We start from the raw sequence: 25,695 nt of genomic DNA, 5'->3' as shown, positions 1-25,695 counted from the left end.
TGCATTTCCTGTGTAGAAAACAGCTGGAGTGGGTGGTGGAATACTGATAAGTGAAGGACTGGTGGCCTTACTCAGATACATTGTTTTTTGTTGGAGCTCATGGAGTTGAGCTGCTCCCTCATGGAAGTGATCAGGTCATGGAAGTGATCAGGTCATGGAAGTGATCAGGTCATGGAAGTGACCTACTTGAGAAGCAGAAAGAAATCTGTTGGAAAGCTACTGTCAGCATGGCATTTGTGAGAACAAGAATACTCTAACTTTTTTTTTAATTACTATTCTCATGAATTATCTTCTGATGTACATTACTGCGAGACCTTTATGAAACCATGGCGATTGCATTCATAAAAATACAAGTAGCCAAAAATAAAGACAAATTTTAGAAGCTGTTGGCTAGAACAGTGTGTTTTACACGGAAGGGGAATAAGCGGATGAACTGTAAAGTATTTGTGAATCAGAAGTCACCTTTTTGATGTAAAGACATGAAGTAGTCATTTCATCAAGCTTTTTCTAAAAAGAACCTTCAGGTATAAACCACCTGTTGCATTGGTGGAGGCCTGATCTTTCACACTCGTGTGTTTGAGTTCACGTTTCACGGTCCGTCTGTGGATTAGAAGAGAGCAGTTGGTAATATTGCTCCAAAGGGGTATCTGCTGATACTACACAGCTGTGATTAGTCAGTAATTAACCCTGCCCTCTGACAAGTTTTTGGTCCCTGTCTGTGTGATGTTGGCTGTGTTCTTGAGCCTGACACGATCGCACTCCAGCTGTGCGAGGGGATGAAATTGTGTTTTCTCCTTACATCACAGCTAATGTGCTGTTGGTCGAGTTGAAAGGCATCTAAGCAGACTTTATTTTTTCTATGGTGGGGGTATATTTTTGCAGAGTTCAGGTCCCCTCTAATGAAGAATTAGCTTTCACGTTATGACTACACACCAAAATTCAAGTGTAATGTGAAAATTCAAGTCTCAGCTTTGCGAGGAGCAGTTTGCCTCGTTTTCCCAAACGCTTTCGTGTTTGGCTCACAGTTGTCTAATGCAGCAGAAGAAATCCAATAAAGAACTGAATGGTAGCTGGTTGATACAGAATCGAATGTGATGTGAAACTGCATAAGGACAAAACAAGTCTTTGGGGAGGAAAGTTGAAAGCATCCTGTGAGCAAAAGATCAATCAGCAGATTGATTTCTTACAAGACAAAGAAAAAAAAAAAGTGGTGACCATGTTACAGTCTCCTGGAGTTGAACAGGTGTTTTGGGAGGAAAATCATTTAACCCTGTTAAATACGAGTTTATAAACTTAGATGAAGTATTTTTATCTGCTGTTTACTGCCCTTTATTAAGTAGCTTCAACGTTGATACCTCTGTAACGGGGGTCAGTTGCTCTCAGTTCTGCTATGTGAAGCTTTGAAGTGTTCCACACTAGTGAAGTGATCCGTGCCATTAGTGTGTAACCCCGTTGAGGTTCATCATCCTGCAGTTACTTGAAGGGACAAAGGCAGCCTTTGGTGTTTGCATGGATGTACGGAGCTTTAGTACTCTTTAAGTGCTGGCCAGAGGGTGCAGGTTAGTATTGAGCAGAACGAGGGTTTTCATCCGCAGCTTAGGTCCGCGTACCAGTGCGTATATTTTGTCCATTTCAAAACATCAGAGGTGGTAATTATTTAGAAAAAAACACTCAGGTTTGGAGGATATTATGTAAGCAACTTTTTGGTGTATTATAAACTGTCATTTTGCTTTTTAATGCCTAAATCTCTTAGAATATAAACTTTATAAAAACATATATAAACTATCATCCTTAGATTCTTCAGAGCTGTGGTAACTTGCACTTAGGCTCTTATGTAAAGGCATGATTATATCCCCAAGCTTGTAGCAGGTTTAGTCATTTGCTAATAAATATTTGAAGCTCGCACAGAAAAGCAGATTGTTTTGGTGTGTTCCAAGCCTCAGCTGAGCTGTGATAATGGTTATGAGCCCTGTGACAAACGCTGGGGGAAGTGTGTTTGCTTAAACCTCATGTGTATGATCTCATACTCGTGTTCTACCTTGCGTTTTCCACGAACTGAAAAAATGCACATGGTCCGTTACCATGAGACTGCTCAGATGTGGTAATTTAAGTAATTTATTGGTGTGGTTTAGCCCCTGGTTTAAGTATAACCTGTTTTAACTAGACTAATTTGATCCGCTATGCAGCTAAAGCGTTACAGCCTGAACCTCTTCTCGTGTTGCGCAAGGAAAAGTCTTCAGTTTGTGTATCAAAATAATTCTTCCTTGCTTGAAGTTTGCATCATCTCTTACCATTGGAAGAAATCCTTTGCTTTCGCTGTATTGTTGTGCTTGTTTTTGAAGTCATGTTTTGTAAGAGAGCTCTTAAATTAAAAAAGCTTGTTTGTATCGGCACATTGACAGAGTACATCAAACACACGTCTGACTCGCAGGAGCAGATTGAGTCAGAGCTGGTGGAAAATCAGCCTTTGCTTCCCTTAGTGCCAGCAGAAGCCTGAAAGCAAACTCCCACTCGTATTAATCTTGTGAGATCCTGATATGACTTCTGTTTTGTTGGGTCAGACAGCAACTGACTGCTCTGACCAGTCTCGTGGTAGGGAGCCTCTCCAGGAAATAGCGTTGTTACTGGTGGTTGTGATAGTCTGGGTGACTGCTCTCTCTTAGAGTCAAGTTTAAATAAATTGTTGTTCAGGATTTGGAATGCAAGTGTTTGGAAAATAACTTTTGGATCACATCTTGATAGCATCAAACCAGCTGTACCAACTTTGTGCGTGTGTCTGCCATCCTGTAGTGCTCTCCAGCTTAATTTAGGACAGATATTACCCAGCTCTGGCACTAAAAAGATCTGAGTTTTGGTTTTTTCCTGGCGTAGTCCCAGGAGGTTTCAGTGGCTCAGCAAACTGGCATCCATGTCTGTGTGCAGCACAGTGTGGCATGTTTGGTGTCTGGAAATACATCGCTTAGGACAGAGTAGACCAGCCAAGCTCAGAGCGCGCTTAAATTTGCCACTTGGCTGGCTGCTCCTCAGCCAGCTCTTGCTTGAAGATTGTAAGAAAAGCTTTTAAAAATACTTTGATATTTATTCCTTGCTGTGAACTAAGTATCCCTCGCTATAGGGAGGGAGCCCAGCTGGACAAGGTGCTGTGGAATATGTGTTTCTGTTGCGGTGGTCTTGTCTGCACGTACAGCAGCTGTTTCTTTGGATCGTTTCCGTTCTTTGAAACAGAACTTTTTCCTTAGTTATCCAGATACTTAACCTGGATTTCGGAATCTTGGAGCACGTGCAGCTCCCTGTAGAAACCTGCACTTCCCATCGTGTAAATCTTGGCACGGTTTTAAACGTTTTGCTTCATCTGTTCAGATCTGGAGTTACTTAGAGGTGTAAACTCCAGTTGCCTTTTCGCTGACGGGTTAAGGTTTCCCTGTGGCCCTTACTGTGTTACCACCAAGGGATGTTTTCAGGCACGTGGAAGGGCTCGTGCTCCCAAGGATGTCAGCTTGTCTTTCTAGAGCTGTGAATTCTCTCTGCAAAGAAACACCCCGTTTGCTTTCCGGCTGTTCTCTACCACTGTCAACACTGCGACTGCTCCATGAGTCCTGTGAGGACACGGTCACCACTTTGGTTCTTTGTAGGCTTTTCCTTACTCCATTTTTTTATCCTTTTTTTTTTGTGTGTGTGTGTTTGTTTCAACAGTGTGCTCTGCTTCTTGTGACTCTGGCCTGGAGTTTTTTTGGACTTGCTTTTCAGCGGACCATAGTGTATGTTACTTCCATAACTTCTAAGTGTTTTAGATAGACATTTGGGTATGGTATGTTGTTAATGGGCAAGTAAACAGATTTCCTTCAAGGCATGAACTACCAGAACAACGTTTTGAAATTCAGAGGGCACAGTTGCACGCTTAGAAGATGGTATTTAAAATAAATACGTTGTTACGTTGCGTTTATTAAAAGCATTTTCGTATAAGCTTGGAAACTTCATGCCTTGTGTAGCTTTAGGACATTAAAATGAGCAACTTGGCTTACGCCAGAACTTGTCATCTTACTGGCTGGTGGAAAGAAGCAGTTTTGCATTTAAATGTTTGGGGTTTTTTAACAGCATCGATGCAGCTGGAAAATATCTTAATCCCATTACTTTTTTAAGGTTAAAATAAGAATGAGACACTTTTAAGCACTCAGTTGTTTGAGGTGTTCGATATTCTTGAACGCTTCTAGAAGCAGGAATGGGACCTTTTAAGAACTACTGGGTTTCGTTTCGTGGGGCTGGTCACTTAGGAAGCAGCTTAGGATATGACTCTGCTTTTCTGGCCATGAGAGTAAAGACATAAAATAACTAAAACAATGAAGGAGGGTATTTATCTAAAAGTAATGTCATGTTTACATTATGGAAACTGTTAATGCAAACTTTGCAGGCCTCATAAATGAATAATTAAAGACAAACATGGCCCGTATGTGACCAATGAGCATGTTGTTAAACAGCTCACACCAAGTCAAATCCAGTGAACTCCGGACACTGACAGATGCTTTCTCCCCAGCTCACAGCTGTTAACAGTGGAGTTTCTCTTCTGGAGAACAGCAAGAAGTTCTGCAGTCACTGGGAGAACGTGTTTAACCCTGTAGGGGGAGCATGACCCTTCAGATTGTGCGTTTCCCTTTTTTTGTGTTGGTTTCCCCCCCCCCATGGAGAAATCTTGAGGGATGTAGTTTCAGGCTAGGAAATAATTAAGTGCTATGGGCAGTTGCTTCTGTTTGAAAGTTGGTATTACCACTGATGTCAGAGTTCCCGTGTGTCTTAGCATCTCGTACCTGCTGTTTCTGTGTTTCTAGGGTTTTTTGGTGTCAGTGATATGAGGGCTTTCCATCTCACTCTTCCTTTGGGGAGAATTTCTATGGACAATCAGGTCTCGCAGTACCCTTAGACATGAGCATTAATATTTAATTTTCTTTAGAAAAAAAGTGTCCTTCTGTAAATTGCTAGGATTTTTTTTCCTTGCCTCTGCTCTCTTACAGAGCATTTACACCTTGACTTCCCCCTCCATGGATCATTCTTGCTGGTGGCTAGAGGAGCCAGCCAACGTTCTGGTGACTGGCCCAGTGTGTTTGATCCCGAGATGGTCTTTGTGAGGGCAGAAGGTCTATCCAGACTGTGACAAAAGGCTCGTGGTCACTTTTATATTTTACTGTGGAAACTATTACCACTACTTTAGAATAAGCATTTAATTAAGAGTGAAAGTTTTTGGAAAACACAGAGAAATGTTTTGGAATTGTCACTTTTTTAAATGTCAAAAGAGAAAAAGATTTTAAGAGTTTCTAGAAGAAAACACTTGGCGCAGGGTGCGGAAACTTTGTACTGTGTGTCTGTGGAGTTGGGATGGGCGTTTTGTTGAGTTTTTTTGTTTTACTTGGGCTGCAGACCTCACCTGGGTCAAAACCACGAGGTCATAGCAATACCTAGATCAAAATGACATCGGGCTTTACAGCTGTAAGCATTAAAAAAAAAATTGACTGAGCACATTTGTTGGGTAAATCCTGAAGAACGTTTTCATTATCAAAAGTTGTGGCACCCTTCTGGCAGGAAGCCAAAGTTCATACAGGATGGTGCAGACAAATTCACTTGGGTGTCATTATAAATTATTTCCAACATTTTAATCCAAACATGCATTTAGTTTTGCACAGATGGCTGTTGTGGAGTGATGGTGGTCTCTTCAGAGCTAAAGTTGTAACTGAGCTGCTGTTAAGGCTCTCGTTCCCTTAATCTTGCTAAAAGTAAACCAGTCCACCTAGAACGTCTCATGTGTGGTCCTGTGGCGGAGGAGAACTATTTTAGGATTGGGACGATATCTTAAACACCTTGTTAATACTGTTTATTTGAAAAACTTGGGTGGGAGAGGGTAGCTTGTCTCTTTTTTCCAAAATGTTTCCTACCTCAAAATCGCGTGGGGTGTAAATTTAAAATCTGGAGGGATGAGGGTTTTTCAGGACTGATAAGTAAGGTTTGATCTTTTTGACGAGGCTGTTCCTTAGCCTGAGGTTGGGGATGACTTTTGTTTGGGTCTGCTGTTCTTTTTAACGGCCTTTGGAGATCACTGGTGCCAAATTTAACTGGCAGGTTAAAGCCTGTGTAAAATACTCAGAAGTCTCTGTTTGCAAGAGATCTGGAGTTTAAGGCATGGCAGGGTTGCAGCACTTTCTTTACCAGAGTACGTGGGGTTCATACGTGCGTGTGTCCACAGATCCAGTTTTAGATGTTGCTTTTTTCCACAGGTGAAAGACCTTGGAAAGGGTGAAAGACCTTGGAAAAGGTGAAAGACCATACCATAATGAAGTATGTTGCTTGTAATGAGATTGTTGGGTTTTTTCCCCCTGCTTAGAGAAAATAAACACGTATAATATATGAAAGTATAGTAAATACATAACACTGATTAGTAATTCTGTTCATATAAAGAGGTATAATTAAAGCTTTAGGTTTTTATACAACACTGCTTTTAATAAACAGCAATATTGTAGTTGACTTCCTGCGATAAACGTGACCTTGTGATGGGGCTAGAAGGTTGCATAAGGCACTGAACCTAGAAATCAGGAAGTCTGAGCCGAATTTCTAGCTCTCCATCAGACTTCCTCTTTGGTCCTGGACGCATTGTTCCTTCTAACTCAGGCATACTGCATTAAAAAAAAGTCTCCATTTAAGTAATAAGCTCCTCGGAATAGGAACTTTCTGATATTAAATGCAGCACTTACTGTAATGAAAATACAGTCTTTGTGATTGCTTCTGTGTGGGATTATAAACTCTTTTTTTTTTTTTACTGTTTATGAAATCTGTTCAGCTTCTACTCTGGACAGTGGAATGAAGCTGATCCATTTCTATCTACGGTGTTTCCTCCACGTTTAGTTTCTGTATGATCTCTTTCTGGAGAGAGATTTTTAATATACTAGGAAAACATTTTAGTATGAGATAACAGGATTTCTAAAACTTGCTGAATGCATAATACTGCTGCACGTTTGCACAGTGAATAATCTCATATTCTATTAATAAGATTAAAGGATATAATTCCAATGAAAAAGGTTTTTTTTCACTATATGAAATTTTTCTTGTTTTGTCTAATACTATAAACCCCATTTAATGATTACACACACTTTTCTTATTTTTCACATGCCATGCACATAAATAGTTGCAAATTGACTGTTACTGCCTAAAGAGAGAGCGTGTCTGTGACATTGCTGGTGTGGTGGTGGTGCTTACTGGTGACTGCTCTGAAGTTATTGATGGAACAGAAGCGGTGTGTCTGTGCAGAAACATTACCCAGCCGTAACTTTTTCTTGGAGATATGACTGTTATGATTTTGCAATCGTTTCCGTTGCGTCATCGAAGTGGAAGTGGCCGTGAGCTGAGCGCGGGCCCCGTGGCACGCGGCGCGTTGGCCAACGGCGAAGGGTGGCGTCGCCACGCGGTGAGCACCAGTGTCGTGGGGTGGGCAAACGTCTGTTAGTAACTACAGCTGCGTGTTTATTGCGCTTTGGGCTGGCACTGTATTTTACACTACTTGATATTTTAATTTCAGAATGTCTCGTGAGAATCCGCGATGTTTTCCAGACTCAGAGCGCGATGATCTGGAGTCGTATGGATTTCCATTAGCCACCTTCGTTTTGCTGGTTGCGTATCACAGAATGGTTTGGGTTGGAAGGGACCTCAAAGATCACCCAGTTCCAACCCCCCTGCCATGGGCAGGGACACCCTCCACTACACCAGGTTGTCCAAAGCCTCATCCAACCTGGCCTTGAACACTGCCAGGGATGGGGCAGCCACAGCTTCTCTGGGCAACCTGTTCCAGTGCCTCACCACCCTCAGAGTGAAAAATTTCTTCCTTATATCTAATCTAAATCTCCCCTCTTTCAGTTTAAATCCATTGCCCCTTGTCCTATCCCTACACGCCCTTGTAAAAAGCCCCTCTCCAGCTTTCCTGTATGGGGAGCATAAGAGCTGGTGTGTGTGTAAGAGCCCGGCTTGCTCGGCTGCCTCGAGACGGGAGCGGGCAGGAGTCGACGGACACCGCGCTCCGTGCGGATCCTCGGGAGCTGGACGGGCTCCAGGATGACTGCAGCGCTGCTTGAGAAGACTTGGGGCTGGAGAAAAGGGGAGGCCAATGTTTCAGTCTTCCAGAGTCTCGGCATTTTTACTATGTCAGGAAGTGAGGTCAGGCACAGCGCTGTGTGCTGTAATTGTTTTCTGGAAGGCCAGTCATCAGGATTTTCTGTTTTTCTTAGAAGCCTTTGTAGTGCGAGACTGTCAGTGGAAAATATTGCCCTTTTTTTTAATGCAGTTAACATGATTAACCGTATTACATCAGCACAGTGCTGGATTGCACAGGAACGCTTCTCAGGGTACCTTTCTAAAATGTGAACTTGTTTGTTTTTTTTTTTTTTATTTAAAATATATATTTTTTTTAATGCTGTGAAATAAATGACAAAATATTTCAGCTTTTTAGACATGCGTGTGCTGAACAAATAATCTTTGAGAGCAGCAGCTCAAGCTATTTCTGGTGCAGATTTCTGTTAACTTAGAAATGTGATATCTACTTTCTTTCAGCTTTGCCAAAACAATGCTTCAGAAGGTTTGTTTCTGAGATGGTCAGTCCTAATTCTTTTTTTTTTTTTTAATGGCTATCATGCTGTATGGGCTGAATTCATCCTTCAGCTCAAACAAAGTTTGGGAATGACCTTTAGCTGATGTCTACTAGAAACCACTGTGAAGAAATTAATCAGGCCAGAAGTACCCTTTCACAATGTAACCTTTCTAAAAATTAATCTGTTTAATTCCATACTGACTCAAAAGTCTCCAGTGCATGGTGACAAAGCTCTAGAAGATGCCTCTACGAATTCTGCTACTGATTCATATATAATGATTCACTAATTCTCAGTATGTTCCTTTGCAACTCAAAAATTTGAAAAGTTGAAAAGGAAAACTACAAAATTTTGCCTAGTCTGTAGTGCTTGCAGTTGGGATTTTTCTTGCTTATTTTTAATATAGAATTTAAAATTTTGTGTGTTAGCTCGTATTTAATGTCAGTGCAGCCTGTGAATTCTTAGTGCAAACACTTTTTTCTTCTTTTTTTTTGACTACTTGGACAGTTAATAGTGATGATAAACTTAAGACACGTGGCTGTCAAGAAGAGACCATGGAAAAGAGCAGCCTGAGCCGCTCTTACCAAGCCTATGGTAGAACAAACTATCTTCAGGGGACCCAAAAAGCTTTTTGGGTGCAGTTCTGCCTATAATGGGTTGCTGCTTTTTGAGCCCTGTGCAGCTCACCAGCTGCATTTGCCTCTCCAGGCTGACTCGTGTGGGGTTTGGGGTAAATCCAGGGGTTCCGCGAACGCTCAGCAGCAGTGACGGCGTTAGAGGGAAGCTGTGGGACTCGGTGGGACTCTGGCTGTGGGAGCTGTGGCTGGAGGTGGGTGCAGGATCCTCGGATCTCCCTCTCAGCCCACGGGAGTCGCGGCTCCGAGACAAGCAGGAGGAGGCTGTGGGTAATGGCTTTTCGAGATAGATTTCTATTTCTTTGCTTTGTTTTTCAGGAAATTGTGCTGAGTATGTAATAACTTTTCAGGAATTCTCTTTTTATTTACCCAAATACCACCTACTTCCTTGAATGAACTGGAGACTGTTGATATCAAGTTCGGTGCTTTATTTCCCTTGAAATTTTTGCCTGTTGCACTGGGGAGGGTTTCAGTCCCGTGCTCATTTACTGGCAGAACTGGTCCCTTTGAAAGCAGCAGTGTCTTTTGCTTCTTTCTTATCAGTATTTCCAAGGCATGAAGCTGTGCTCTACAAGCCAAAACCCTTGTTTTTTGTGAAGTCCATCCGTATGCAGCGGGATGTTCCTCTTTGTCATTAGTGTTCTGCCACTTGCAGCCATCTGAGCCTGGCTGTGCAGGAAAATGTAGTGTTCTGAGTCAGGTGACACTGCCCAAGAGTTATTAAAATGGTTTCATTTATGCTAGTGCTTCCATTTTCTCTGACCATATGGAGAGTCATACTGAGACACGAAATTGTGTTTGCTATTTTTGGAGATTGTCATTAACTGTATAAAACACTTGTTTCCTAATACTCAAAAGTATTGAGTTCTTCCTCTGAAAAATGTGAAGTTACAGCACTAAATGGAGTGTAAATGTAAATACTACCTGTGTCCTTAGGCCATCCATGAAGGATTCTAAAATTCAGGTGGATGTAGGTGCTCTGCTCTGCAGTTGGTCCTAACTACACTGTGCTGCTCACTAACGTGGACAAAGCCTCGGAGAATTGTGTTCAGCCGGCGCAGGAGACCAGGGTAGAAACTCTGAACGTTTATTTAAAATTGCAGGTGGTATTGAGACTTGTTTCAGAACACCTTTTTCTACAGCTGGTTGTTTTGGTTAGTTGAGCATTTGAATGCAGATGTAGGTGCTTTTTGGTAAAGGGTTTTCCCCTTCGTTAAGTGCTAATTTCTGTCATCCTTGAGGTTCTTGGATGAAAGAAATTGAGGCTACACGTGTGTAAGATGAAGTCTTTTCAATCTGCCTGTGTACACTGAGTTCCCATTATGGTTCTTACGACTTAGATCTAAAGCTCGTGACCTCTAAAAATGGGAGAGATGTAGTGAAAGAAACTTCTGTCTTAATTTTATCATACTGCCTAGCAGTGTTACCATGCAGGTGTTTTTAAGTGGAATAGTTGTGTACAATCAGATGAGTTTGTTTCCTTGACAGAGGTAATTCACAGTCCAACAAACAGGATGGATGATTATTTTATTCAGGAAATAAACAACATGCTAAGGTAGTTAAGTATATTTAGGACAAACCTGGTACAAATTTAAACGTTGGGGGTCGTGTCCAGCCCTTGCACCTGTGCAGTCGTATTTGGCCTCTTAAGGCTGTTACTGGAGCAGACCCGGAGAACAACTGGTGTGCAGAATGAGCTGGCTTCTTTGGCAGTCTTGGGGATTTTGTTGTGCTGTGTTTTGTGGCTGGGTGATTTGATCAGTTATTTGGAGATGCTGTTGCAAACAAGAAGGAATGTTGTTTTTACCAATGGTACTGCCAGCCTCCTTACCTTGTAGTAGTAATATAGGAGAAATCCAGGTAACGTCACCTTCCCTTACAGACCCTTTCTGAACAAAATGAGTTAACATCAGAAGAAATTATAACAGCCAGGATGTGACATTTCTCTCACTCTTGCTATTCTGCTGAAGATTCAGTCCTAGAAGTATGGAATTAATCAGTTTTCCTTTTTTTTTTCCCCCCGAACACTGTCATTTCCATACTGGTGGTAGAGAGCTGTCCAAGGATTTGGCAGTTGTATATAGACTGATTTGATTCGTGCACAGATTTGGGGATGGGGGGAAATGTTTTTTATTTTGCTTTTTATTTTTAATTTAATGAATTGGACTTTCCTAACCACATTTTGTCTTCAGTATGAGTTTACAGGCAGTAATGGGAAGGGAGAAGGAAATGTCAGCATTTCCTGTATCCTGTTATCTTGTGCTTTTTATGCATACTGAATTAACTATACACTGAAAATTTACTAACGTTTGGATAGTATTTTGATGTTTGGATTGTATTTTGACTTATTACCATTACAGATTATTCACTAGAAGCCCAAAACTATGCAGCACTTTTCCATATGCAGTTCTCCCTGGTGCTCAGCTGAAGACTTTTGTACAAAATACTCAACTCTCTTGTGTTGCCTTAAGCCTTGTATTCACTGTGTCAAACTTCTGTATTGATGGCACGTTGCAACATTGGAGGAATTGCACGGTTTGAGGGTGGTTTTGATCATCATAGAGACTGAAACATGTATGTAGTGTGTGAATTGTTTGGCCTAAAACTTGGGTTCTGGATTACAAGCTGTTTAGAAATTGTGACTACAAATTTAGGAATAAAGTGTTGCGCTACTGTGTAATTGCATCACTCAACATACCAGTGTCATCACTCGTGGCGTGCCAGGTTGAATATGCACGATACGTATTTAAAGAGCATGTGTTTGGAAGAAGGATATGTAATACTTAAATGCAGTACTTAAAAATGAAAAGTAGGATAATAGACTAGTTGGATATACTCCATTGTGATATGAGGTGTGATCCCCTCCCTGCTTTTGAGGCTGTCAATATGCACAAGTTTTTAGATGTGCAGTGAAGTTAGAAGTGGATGTTTTATAGTAACGTTTGTCTGCAATTAAAGTCAGTTTGTTTGAAAGTCTGTGGGGGAGAGTTGTGGAGTGCCGAAGTCTGCTGATATTTTCCTATTGAGTTTTCAAGTATTCTTGAATTGCTGTCATTAAAGGATTCAATATCCTAGCACAAGTGTTTGACTTTGTTTTGTGAAGAAGAAAAAACCAAAACACAAAAGCAATGTCCTGAAGACACCGCTGTGTTTTTCTTCTGAAACATTGACATCAAATTTGGCAAACAAAGTAGAGAATTCTTTCGGGGAGAGGAGAGATGCACCTCATATTGGCATCCCTTTTTGTTCTAGCAGGTGGGTAACGGGAGCAGTTGTCAATGAATGGTTTCCAGACATGATGGCCGACCAGCCGCCTCCGCTAGAAGCCACGCCGATACTGAACGAAGTGCCACTTCTACCTCACATGGTCAACGGGGACAGCATCCAGCAGGCAAGTGAACCCCTTCTGCTTTCCTACACCTCGTGTCATCCCCTGCCAGCAGTTGGAGAGCCTACACTGGAGCGTGCTGTAGGAAACAGAGAGCGAAACTGTGTTGTACAACTTGTGTGATGGCTGGAAGAGGAGGAGGAGGCTGGGAATGAAGCAGCTGCAGTACTGATGTGCAAAGTTAGAAAAGCATGCGGTTCTCAGTACTGGTATCAGTAAAATAGAAGTGCAGATGTAGGAGGAAGAGAATCATTCGCTAATACAGTGGAAATGTGAGAAGATGGCAAATTAAAAGGAATGTTTTATATGCATGTAAGTGCTTTAAAATTAAACTACAAAACCAAAGAATAAAGGAAAAACATAATATATTGATTTAATAAAGCACTATGGTTTTGAAAGCTCTACTTAAGCAGATGTAAAATAATTGCTAAAGAGTAGCAGGTGGCTGCGGTGCTCTAAACCACATCTATTGCAGAGAAGAGGAAAGAACTCGGCTTCCCGATATTAAGTATCTTCATTAATAATTACAGCACACTGGTGAAATCTGAGTATGTTTAGTTGAAACGTTAGAATTTTGTTGGACTCAACCCTTCAGAAGTACCTAGTATGATTAGAAATACAGACAAAAAGTGAAAGCAAACCAATATAACTGAAGCACAAGCTTGTGTAAGTCATTAGGAAACTTGGAAGTGAGTTTGTTTGGCTGGAGCAGCTGAGTGCCTCGTATAGCAAACACCAAAATATCTTCCCATCTTTTGGAGACACTTTCAGCGCACTCAGTAATATTACAGACATTATAACATTTTCACACTGGATATTAGTTTAAGAAGCATCTTCCCCCCTGCCCTAGAGCAGCTACAAATGCGACTGGTCCTAATAGGAGAGAAAAGGTTGGTTTATTTATTTTAAATAGCTAAATAGCTGTTTGGCTGGCTGCAACTGGACAGGGTGCTAGATAATCTCATCTAGGCTCCCCTTCCCACAAAAGATTGAACCAGATGATCTCTCGGTCCCTTTCAGCCTGGGCTGTTCTAGGATTCTATGATAACAACACATGAATTCGAAGGCCTGGGGTTAAATAATTGTTATGTCGAAGCGAGGGACAAAACTCTGCCCATTGCTTTAAACAGATAAGTATATGATTTCAAGTGTCTGACAGTAATTGAAGTAGCAATTAAAGGGTTAATCCAGAAGGGAAAATTGCATAGAAGTTTCTGGAGGATAACTGTCATGAAATGAAGGGTAACGGTGAAGACCTTGGCATGTTTGAACGTACAGTGGATAAACAGGGTGCAACAAAATAATCATGAATTGGTGAGGGACTGGCAGACCATAAATACTGAAAAGTTTTAAGAGATATGCTTTACTTTGTAATTGTTACAGATGGGGAAGGATTGTAGTACACTTCCTTGTAAAAATAGCATTTTTTTAAAAAAAAGTCTACTCTGCTTTTCTCCTCAGATTGTGGAGATAAAAGTACAGTGACTGTGTTTTGAAATAAGTAGAGCTGTAGAGTCTCGAGGCCAGTTCTGAAGTTGTAGCATTAGCAATGTGACATTTTAGACACCAGCCAGCTGTGAGGTTATTCAGTAGGTGGTGTTTCATGTTACACAAGGAAAAGAGATCAAGGAGATGTAAGTGGAGACCATCTCCATAGCTGTGTTTGCAGAGCGTGTCTTGGTATAGATCGGTGTGTAGGATACCAGTGTGTCTTGGATGGCCCAAAAGAAAGTGACAGTCGTTGAAATTTGCAGAACCTAGTGGAGACTGTTCGCAATCAGGTGAGGTTGAAAAACAAAAAAAAGAGTTGGATCTTGGAGATGCATGGGAAAATGGCCTTCAAAGAGTAGACTTAGATGGTCTCTAAGACTTATAATTGAGTTATACTGGAAATAACAGAATAAGTCTGTGTAGTGAAAAGGGAGCAGGAACATGGTTTCACCTTGATGTGCCAATGTTTCTCATTCCAGCATGTCTGTATATAACCAACCATGTCCTGCTGCCGTCCTTCAGCTGCCCAAAACACACTTGTTGCTCTTGCTTGTGGCACTTTTCTCGAGAGAGCAGAGGCTTCTGAGCCACAGGCTCGCATTGGAAATTTTCCTTTTAAATAGGTCATCAGCTTCGAAGCTTTATTAATGCAGATTATTTTCTAATTATTTTGCTGCTGATGCTGTAGAGGGTAGGCTAATTATAGAATATTGTACGTTGGGTTTGTTTTCAGAAATTAAACTTGTGCTGTTTGGCCAATGCCTTAAACAGTCAGATGCAGCACCCAGTTCATCCGTTTCATTTCTCATAAAGTACGAGTTGGAACTTTTCTGGAAGGGCTTCTTGTTGGGGAAAAAATGGCAGCAGTGGAGAGTGTGTCAGTGAAGAAGGGCCAAAAGCAAAGCTCGGGCTGGTGCTTTGAAATAGCTGTCAAGCTGTGTGGATGCCACGAGTTCTGAAGCGGTTGCAGAGGACGCCCGAAGGTGTTGAGGTGCCTGTGGTTCCCAGCACGAGTCCATCTGATTTGGCTTCGATTGACTCGTTAGAAGCACTCAAGCTTCCTGGAGATTTTCCCTGGTGAAAGGTAGATGGAGCTGCGTTTGCTTCATTAATTACAGTGAGTCATTCCTCTAAGACATTGCGCCATGCATTCCTGAAATTCCAGTCTCTGAACTGCTCTGCAGCCCTGTGATTGCACCACTTAGGATCCTTTTCCCGAGTTCAGTTAATAGTTTCCTGAACTGTTTGCGAGAACTTCGGTGAATTGAAACCTGTTCTGAAGATCCGACACGGTCAGAGCCTCTGAATTTCCAAAAGGATCCTTTTCCTGCCTCTGAACTTTCTTGCCCTCGATGATGAGATTTGCTGTGAGGTTTAGTACCTGCCTCTGGAGTCCGGTCCCCTGCTGGTGTCCGTCCCCAGCAGCTGCTGTTCACAGCAGACCTCGTCTTTCCTCGTTCTTTGTGCTCCGGGAAATCCCCAGCCCCTTCTTATCAGTTTTCTCTAAAACAGTGACGTGGCTTCCCTCTCTTTACTCCTAGAAATTCAGCAACATTGAAGTTATAAATTTACTTATATACTGAAATGACAGATCTGCTTACGTTTCAGTGGTTTAATTATGCCATTTTTAAAAGTCTTATCTGTCATCTGTCCTTCTCATGAAGCCGTAATAAACGTTAACGACTGGCTACGTGGCCTTTTTGGGGGGTTTTGGTGTTTCACTTATGTACAGAAGCAACTCACCTACCTAAAGTAAAATTCTCCTGTAGTGTGAACCCACTGGAGTTTGTGTTCATATATACTTCTGCATCCTGTTAAAAAACAAAAGCTCAGGTTAACACAGCGATGTGCAGAAGCTGCACAATCGGTGTGAAACAGCATTTTTCGGTCTCTCCTCCTTTGGGTCCCGCTTTACGGCCAGCAGTTGAAATGTAACAGACCTGTGCAAACCTCAGTCCCTTTCCATGCAGAAGCTGCACACCCAAGGGTAGAGGGAGAGAGAAGTGGGAGATATAATTTATAACTTCAGGCAACGTGGGTGTGTTTGCACTTACTCTTGGTACGTTAGTTGGAGAAAGGGGCTTTGGTTAATGCCAGAGTAAGCTACTTGGCAAACTCTTTGGAAAAGAGGAGTCAGTGGAGTTGGTCAAAATGTAAAGGGATGAGGGACCACAAGATCGTTAAGTCTCATTCTTTTCAGTGATCCTTTTATTAATTCCCAATATAATAGAATTGAGGTGTAGTGCAGAGTAGATCTGCAGCTGATAGGAGATGGGAGGAATTGCAAGCATCTTGGAAGCCTGAAATGATTTTAATTTCCATCAGAGCAGAATCTTGACGGTGTAACTGTACAGTTCCTACATGGCCAAGCCCCTCGTTTTACTGAAGAATCAGACCTGTGTAATGTACTAGAATCTCACTGCAAAATTCTTGTTGCAATGTCATGTTCCAAAAAAACTGAAGCGCAGCGGCCGATATTTCACAGTAAGACTCAAGCATGTGCCATGAAAGGGGTAGAATGAGGTGATGGTTTGTGCTACCCTGTACAAGGGAAACGATGCCACGGACTGCCTGAGGAAGAATTCTGGCAGATGTCCACATTGATTTGTGTGAAAGTGAATATGATCATGTCCAAATTGACCTGCAGAATCTGTTAGTTGTATTTTAGCTACAGGATTACGCACATGTGAGAAAATACACCTGATCTTTGAGGAGCTGTAGAGCAGAGGTGATGGGCATGACCTGCTGTGCCACCTCTTCTGCCCTCTTTCCACTCCCAAAGGACTGCATACTTTAGTAAAGTTACTGATAGCATCAGAGAATATATTGTCAAAATACATACCAGCATGCTTTCAATGAAAAAACACGGCTGAGTTTTGGGCAAAGCATCTTTTTGCTTTGCTTTTCTTTTCCTTTATTTTTCTTTTTTCTTTGCTTTTCTTTTCCTTTTTTTTCTTTTACGTGTGTATAGTCCTGAGTTTGCCAATTTAGTCCTGAAACTGAAGTAATCTCTTAGGCAAAGCTTGGAAAGCGAGATGAATCTTAGGTAATTTATTGCTTCAGTAAAAGACAAAAAAACAACGTGAAAATATTGAAAATAAAAGCTTAGTTAATTTTTTCAAGTGGATCAAGGGAAGCACTTCTGGCAGTAATCAGAGAAAAAATACTGATTATGCAGAAGTCATGATTTTGTATCAAAGGATGAAGAAAGTTCTTTCTACCTGTCCGTGTTTCTCATCTTGTTTTTGAACCCTCTAAGGTTGCCAAAGCTATATGTTTTAATCTAACATGTGGGTATAAGGAAAAGCCTTTTTTTTTTCCCCGAGGTAATTACTAAAATTAAAAAAAAACCCACTTCTTTTGTGTTTTGTTTTCTACAGGTTATTCTTGTACAGGTAAACCCAGGTGAAACATTTACTATTACAACTGAAGATGGACACATTCAGTGTATTCAAGGTAAAGGAAGAAACGCCTACTGAATGAAAATATTTGGATTCTGTAAATATCACAGAATTACGACTAGTATTTGTTTCTGTAATGTCAGATGTGTTTTCATGTGTTCTGCGTTGTAATAAATCAGATTTTTCAGTTTGTACTTAAAGCACGAACGAGAGCGCGCTGGGAAATTGCCAGGATTCCCTGCGTCTCTGCAGACTTTGCTGCTGATTTACAAAACTGGCATCTCAACCGTTGTTGTAAAGATCCTTGAATAACTGTTCTCAGAATCCCAACACATGAATTTACATGGGATTTAGTCCACACTAATCTAAACAATGTTAATAGATGCTGTGTGACCTCACTTTACTGTCAGGTAGTGGCATTAGCAGTCTGCTGGTACTGTGGGAAGCGTTGCTACCCTCTGTCTGTGGCTACAAACTGCCTTTTCCCTCCTGGGTAAGTGACAGAACTGCAGATCCGAGTCGGGTCAAAATGTCTCCTTTAAGTCAAGTTGAATTTATCAGGACTTCCATTTTTGGAATGTTTTTCACCATTTCAAATGATATTGTATAAAATGTGTCCGTTTTGCTTTCATCAAATCCCAGACAGGAATACTTTTCTTTCAGCTTGATTTGAAAGATAATATATTCTTATTAAAAAAAAAATATATATAAAAATTGATATATCAGCTGTCAGCATTACTATGGTGCCACTGTTGTTGCTGCAGACTTTTAGTTCTTATTTTCTAAGAGTTAAAACTTATCTATGCTGATTTTTGCACAGTTAAAGAAATACTGTTGGCTGTGTAAGCATGGTGGTCGGGATAAATCTGAGCTGTGCTTTTTGCAGAATAAATGTACAGCTATTCCTGCGTTCAGCAGTATTACCTAAAATTCTGGGTGGTTCCTGACATTTATTGAATCATACCTAACGTGTATTTTAAATGTGAAAATGAGTTATCCATCGATGACATAAATGGCATTGTTTTTCTTCATGGAAACTTGGTACAGTCGCTTTTTTTATTTTTTTAAAATCTGCAGTCCTGATTATTTAAGGTTCTCTCCTAACTGACTTTTTAATTGGATAGTTTAAGCCTTTCTTCTAAACCTACCTGTCTAAAAGTAGAGTTGGATGCAGTTGCTGGCTTTTCAGGCACCAAAGTGAGGCACCACCTTTGGAAAAAAGGTGTCTCGAGTTTGGAAAAGCCTCGTCTGTTAAAAAGTGGCACCTTGTTCCTTCTCAGGTCCCGCACACGTTCCTATGATGTCACCAAATGGTTCTATGCCGCCTATATTTGTGCCTCCCGGTTACGTATCTCAGGTAAACTTCAATATATTCTTATATTTCAGGGTGTTCGTGGGTCTGGCTTTTTGACAGTAAGGCTATTGATTATTTTAGCTGCAACAGCTGTTAAAAGCATTTCTTGTCTTTTTTCCATTGAACTTATCAACTATTTAACTTACTTTATCGTGGGCTCTGTTGCCTTCTGCTCACTTAGTAATGTTTGATCTAGTTTTCAGGATTTTTTTAGTAATACCACTAGGCAGTAAAAGATTACTTTTAGTGAGATAGTAGATGGTTCCGAGTTGGTTGGCTGTTGAGCTCCATTAACAGGGTCCACATCTTGAATTTTCGTCAGTCCTGTCTGCAAGGTGAACGTTGTGGGTTGTTTTTTTTTTTCCTGGACTGCATAAGATACTTCTCTAGAATGTCTTCTCTTAATTCAGATTTTTCTATTCTGTGTAACAAAGTTTGCAATGCCCCTTTCTTTACCAGCTCTGATCTCTTTAACGTTCAGCAAAATGCTGTTGTAGCAGAAGTGTGAAGAGGGACGTTAATGCTGGTGACATGTCCCTGTGAAATGAACAGGACTCCGGGCTCCTCTCCCAGCTTGACTTTTCCCTTCTCACTGATTTTCCACTCCTCTGCCTTGTTAAGTCATAGCAGATCAGACCCACTTGTGGTATTTGAACTGGTATCAGGGATATTTGAAGTTACCAGTTTGATTTACTTTTAAATTAATGCATTTTTAAAGGGGAGTAATTAAAAACAAATGTTTAAACGAGACAGCTCATTTTCTAGTGATGTTCCAGATTAATAGTTTTCTGAGCAGGTTTGAAAACCTTGTAACTATGTTCTCGAGTTCCTCAGTTATCTTTTTGCATACAGCTGCCTCTGCCTTTGGTGCTTCTGCTATTCTAAATAGGTACTTTCAGGCAGAAAGATCCCCCAGATAATTTATGCATCGGTGTGAAATCGAGTCTTCAGTGCACACAGAATGCAAAGCAGTGGCCAGTGCTGAGGCGTGCAAACTGAGAAATGCCTGTGTTGTGTGTGTTGTCGCGTGAAACTGGGGGGGTTGGGTTTGTGTTCCCTTGGTCGTTACGACAAGTTTGAAACCAACTTTAAATCAGAGCTTGATTTGGCAGAGCCAAAAGCTAAATTATGTTGGTTTAGCCCAGAGCTAAATTATGTTGGTCTCTGCCTCAGCAGAATGAGGTGATTCAGTAGTGGATAATGGGGTCGTAGCAACTTCAGACTGCAAAATCATGTAAATGTCTTATTTTATTAATGTGCCCCTTCTACCCGAAAACGTGCTGTGTGTTCTTGCCCAATATGTACGCAAATGGAGTCGGCATAGGCATCAAAACTCGCTGTGAGTTTTGACTCGTGTGTGCTATAACATTACATGATGTCATGTAGTTCAAGTGATGTTTTTTTTTTCTGTTGATGAAGCAAAAAGCTCCCCACGTTGTTTCTAGAACAAGGTATATTCAGCGTAAGCTTGGTCTTAAGTGACTTCTTGTAATTTTTTTTCCTTCTATTTAAAGTCTGTTAAGGATTGCTAATAGTACAGCTGGCTCTGAGGTCATCTCACAGCTGAACTTTGTCATAGCAGTTTGCGAGTGGACGCATTCTGTTTCCCTTCAGAAGGATAATTTCTCGTTAGTTTGCTCAGCCTCTTGCTGAGGAGCTTTTCAAAATGTACTTTTGGCATAAGCGATATTTCAACATCCGTAACGCCGTCCTGGCCAACGAGGAAACGCCACGGTGATTCCTTCTAGCCAAACTAAATATGCTTGAAGAGGGGATCTTGAAGGAGCTAACAGGATAAAACACGTGGCCTGCTTTTGTGTAAGCGCTTCCTTTAAATGCCTGAAATTACAGATTGTGTATATTTTTAGTAAGAGAGCTACATAAATAAGTCGAAATTTTCTAAGAGCAGGTTTTGTTTTGTATGATTTGCTTTACAGGTAGCAGTAAAAAAATATTTTTTTTTTGTATGCCAGCGTGCAGCTGGAACATGCCCCCCACTTGCATCCACGGATAATATTTTTTGCTGACAGCGTGATTCACCTCTGTTAATAGCAAAGCACTGTAAGGCCCTGCCAAATAGCAGTTGTGATTTGCATTTTTAAATGGGACTCGGAGGAGATGACTGATGTAGAAGGAAGGGAGCAGACTAATTTTGAACCAATCTAAGAAAAATGCTCCTGGTTTCCCTGCTGAGAGTTGATTAATTTTGAAGTGTCAGTTTGCCTTTAATATTGAATGTTTTTCTATCATTGATTTTTTTTTTTTTCAATTACATTGTTCATACCTCTCTAATTTTTTGTGTGAGGGAGGAAATTGATTTTTTATCTGCCTTTAAATAGGATTTAATACAGTCTAGTTTGCTTCTGAGTTGGGCTTCTCCTTCCATACAGTCTGAATTTTACGCCAGTGGACTTCTGTCCTGTGGCAGAAGAAACAAACTGGAATATGACCAGGTGATTTCTCTGATAGCCAACTCAGAAGCCTTGGACCCTGTCAGAACTGGAGGTGCTGAAAAGTTAATCCCTTAGATAAGCAAAATGGAATGTACCCACAGAGCGACAAGGCATCGGGGCAGATGTCCTGTCTGTACTCTGAACCCGACCTGCAGAAAGGACCTTGTAAACCTCAGCTTGTCTGTTCCAGGTGTCTTAAAGATGAGACTAAACTGGTCGTTGTTTTACTCCAGTGTCATCATTGTTTAGTGTGGGTTTTTTTGTGAGTCCTGCTCTGGTGTTATTTTTTGACCTTGTCTTCTAGTCCCTGTGTTCTGTCCAAAGTATTTTCTCAGTTTTAAGATTTAGAGAAGCGTTACTGTATAAAACCTTAATGTATTTTAAATTTACTGTAGGAAAAGCAACATACTGAGCTATTAGTGGATTTTATGCTGGCAGAATTAGACTCCAGAAGGAGCCTATATATTGTCAGTTTAGGACACATGCATAGAAGCGTGTGTGCACACAGCCCACCCCACTGTCTGAGCATCTTTATCCTGGAGTTCAGGCACGCAGACAGCTTCCCCGTCCGAGTTCTCTTAGCCTGTGGCAAACATGACCTCTTTTGGCGTTTGAGTTGGGTTGGATCATGGTACAAGCCAGCAGAGTTGACGTGTAGCACTTTGTACTTGCCACAGGCTAAGAGCGGGCACGCAGTCGTGTGGCACGAGAGGGACGGCGTGCAGCGACTCGCGCGTGCAGCCGTCGGGTGCTGCTCTCCTGGCTGTGTTTGCAAGTAGGCTGGGAATTACACCCTGAGCAATGCCCATTACTTGTTTAAAAGAATATATACATCGTTTGTAAATTGTAGATTGCCTAGCACTTGGGGGTGTGAGGCTCAGCTTCTCAGAACTCATGTATGATGGGTTCCCACTGGGATTCGTTTTGGTGTGGGTATCCCTGACCGTCTGATGGTGGTTATAAACTTAAGCATAGAGATTCTTTATTAAATGTATAGTATTTATAAGATTGTTGTTGTACTGACTTTTCATTTCTTCTGTTGCACGACAGGTGGTGGAAGAAAATGGAGTTCGTAAAGTGGTGGTATTGCCACACTCAGCTGAATTCCATCCTTCCATGCATCCTCCTCCTCCTCCTCCCCATGTGCCACATTACATGCATCATCACCATGCTTTGCTTCCCCACCCGCCTCACCCGGTGTACCCTCCGGTTCCTGGGACGGGAGAGCTCCCACCACAGTTCATTCACCAGCATCCACCACCGCACGTGTTTCAAGAGCAAGGTGAGAGCCCAGGGGATGGTTACGTGCCCGGGAGGCCTTTTTGCTCGGCGTGCCTAGCTTGAGACAGCCGAGTTCTGGCACACACTTCTGTGATTTTGCTTCTAGTTATTAGACTCCCCGAGCCTTACGTGTATTTATGGAATATCTTAACATACGCTTGTGGCTAAGGCATCATGGAGCCTGGTCTGAAGGCACTCTGCGTGTGCAAAGTTTCACTGTATAAAGTTCAAATCTTCTGCTGTTCTGATTTTGAGGATTTAATGCAAAACTAGTAACTTAGAAGTGTTCTAGTACCGTGTACAATTTTCATGGATCCTTACTTTGGTTACTGTAAATGCCACAATGGTTGCTTCTACCTTTTTGTAAAATTCTGCTCTCCAAAACTGCCACGCTTTGTCACAGCCTTGGCATGACGTTTTTCGAAAATGTATTTCATTTGATCCATGAATGTATTTTTCTGGCCAGACAGAGTCCAAATATGACTGGAAAGAAAATAAAAATAACATACATGAACCAAAACCTTTAGTTATCCATGTTGGAGGGTGAAGTGCAAGTCCACTCTATAGTGAAGAACTGAATGAAGCAATGCTTCCGTGGAGGACTGGGATCACTGCTGAATTAAACCAGGCTGTCAGCCTTTATATAAACAAGCATTTAACACAGAAAGAAGTTAGACTATGTAAGACCACTCACTATCTCTCTCAAGCTTAAATTAGTAATTAAGCTATATTGACTCATGTCTAGGGCAAACCATTCCGTAGCACCCCACCTGTGTTTTTAAAAGTTAGTTTGGGTCCTAAATTCACTTAGATTTTTTTGAAAATGTGACTGTGTGGCCATGTCAGGGAAGAAAGGCAACTGTAGGGCATAATCTTGAGCAGCTGACAAACGAGAAAAGCCTGAAGAATTAATTTTTTTTTAAAAAAAGAAAAAAAAAAACCAAAAAACTCCAAACTCAGCAAGTGATCAAAATCGCTGTTTAAGAAGAAGAAAATGAAATGAACCATTTGGATATGGGTTAAATAGGAAAAACGGGAATTTACCTGCAGATATTTTGTATATCTTACTGTAGCATTTAACTAACATTGACAATGTTTCAAAACAATAATTAAACCTCCAGGCACGTTCTTCTACTACTTGATCTTTACGCTCATACACTGATTTGAGCCCAATCCACAAACTCTTTATCAGGTGAGATTCCTTCGGTCCGGCGCAGCTCTGCCCGTCAGCAGTGCCGTACGTGCATCCGTCTTGCCCGCTGCTCTGCTGCCCAGAGCCACCCCGAAACTCCTGGGGACCTCACGGATGCACCGAGGCTGAGTTGTGTGAGCCGTGCAGCTCCAGACTGACAGAGCAAACACAGTGAATTTCCACGAGTTTTCAAGTTCTGGTTTTGCTGTAGTTATTCTGGCTTACAGAGCGTTTCTCAGATGCCAAATAAATTGCACCGAATAATGAAATAACTCTCCTTTCTTTGTAGAACCTCGTTCTCATGGAAGGACAAACTTCATTCAGCGAGATGAAAGGAGTCTCAAAATGCAAGAACACCTGAAGAAAAGACTAAAAGACAGACAAGCTAGTGGTCATACCAACAATAAACTTAACAGTCCTCCGTCTTCGCCACATAAAGTTGTTAATTCTTCCAATGCAACAATTCAGAACGGAAATGGAAAGGGACAGCAAGGGGCAGGAGGACCACTAAAGCAGAAGCAGACAGGAAAAACAAAGGGCAGTCCAGATGCAGAGATGGGAGGTAGGTTGCATTGGAAGGGTAAAAAATAAGAAAAAACAAATCTAGATTCTTGTGTAACAGAAGATGCTGTAAGTCCACTGCAAAATAGTTTCTGAAAAAACTGCACTTGTAAATTTCTCTGGTGATTCAGGATTAGAGAAAGCTTGAAACATTTTTCATTATGTTTAATTTTTTTTTCCCCATAGTCATGTCAAGTTTGTTCATTTGAGATGTATCAGATAAGGTCTTCAGGGAGCTCTAATTTCAAACCTTTTGTTTTTGTTTGCTTTGCTGCCTTTTCTGACCCAGGACCAATCAGTATTCCAAGTGAGGATGACCTGTGGGTACTTACGTGAAAGACTTCTGGTGTCATTCTTTGTGGTGCTTTTCAGATAACTAGGAGTTATTTAAAACTTCAAGAATCAGGAAAATTTGAGCAACTGTCCGTACAGGTCACTTTTGATCAGTTGTAATTTCAGCTCAGTTTGCTCAAATGAGTGTTTGAGCTTTCTAATAGCCTGTGGCTATTTACTTGCATGTACTAAAATCCCTTCTGTGCAATACCGTGGTCTTTCCTGCTGGTTTGGACAGTGTCACTGAAACGCAGACAGTTTCTCATCGTGATTCCTTAAATGATTTGAGCATCTTTGTTTTGTGTGTGTCTTAAATTAAGTGGTCTTGTTAGGCTGCAAGATCTAGTCCTCGACTTCTTCACTGTTGTATTCAACTCTTCAGTTACAGAAATAAAAGAGAAATCTGGCTTGGTATCTTGGGAAGCAAGTAGAGGTGGAGTTTTTTATCCAGCTTGTTTCAAGGGCAAAGAATACACTGGATTAAAGATTTGTCTTAATACAAATTTATTGGAGAGGAAAAAAAAAGTTTTGTTTGTGGACAGAGTCATATCCTGAATGGTTCAGTGTGGACAATTGTCAAGATAGGATTCATTTTACAGATGGAAACCTTTTGGTACCTGGCGGGTGTTTTAGTGTGCAGTTTTGGTCAGGCTTCTTCCAAATTATGCCTAGAGCAAGTGTTTTGCAATAGGAATTCGGGGAAAGCACATACAATAGAGAGATAAGATCTTATTGTCCTTTTTTTAACACCTTTCTTTTTTGGCGGAATGTTTTTGTGTTGTCAAAGAAAATCCATTTATGCTCAGATTAGGAAAATATACCCTTTGTGCAGGATGTACTAAAAGGGTTTTTGTAACACTGTTAGTTTTGGATAGTTCATTTTTCTGCCCTTCACACAGCCAAAACAAACAGGGGAAATTAACTTTGCACAATAAGTGCTATTGTAACCTCTTAACGAGGCGAACTCCATCTTGTGGTGGCGTTTCTGTAA

General features: G+C 41.2%; 1 protein-coding gene across 3 annotated transcripts in view; it reads left to right on the top strand.

Annotated features, from left to right (window-relative positions):
- The first annotated feature begins 12,510 nt into the window (after positions 1-12,510).
- The window catches only part of LOC104379015 (fibronectin type-III domain-containing protein 3a-like), a 29,220-nt gene continuing 16,035 nt past the window's right edge, over positions 12,511-25,695 (top strand). For 2 of the 3 annotated variants that reach the window (XM_086619560.1, XM_009986179.2), the window contains exons 1-5: positions 12,511-12,641; positions 17,510-17,585; positions 18,811-18,887; positions 22,388-22,619; positions 24,100-24,372. In XM_086619560.1, the coding sequence (XP_086475686.1) occupies positions 12,546-12,641; positions 17,510-17,585; positions 18,811-18,887; positions 22,388-22,619; positions 24,100-24,372 (754 nt within the window). In that variant the 5' untranslated portion in view covers positions 12,511-12,545. Of the gene's footprint in view, positions 12,656-17,499; positions 17,586-18,810; positions 18,888-22,387; positions 22,620-24,099; positions 24,373-25,695 lie in introns of all 3 variants that reach the window. The other variant, XM_086619559.1, reaches the window with a different exon arrangement.

The sequence above is a fragment of the Tauraco erythrolophus genome, chromosome 13, assembly GCF_009769465.1.
Source record: "Tauraco erythrolophus isolate bTauEry1 chromosome 13, bTauEry1.pri, whole genome shotgun sequence".
Classification (NCBI taxonomy): domain Eukaryota; kingdom Metazoa; phylum Chordata; class Aves; order Musophagiformes; family Musophagidae; genus Tauraco; species Tauraco erythrolophus.
The sequence above is the reverse complement of the archived record's forward strand: the minus strand, read 5'-3'. Positions and strand labels throughout refer to the sequence as shown.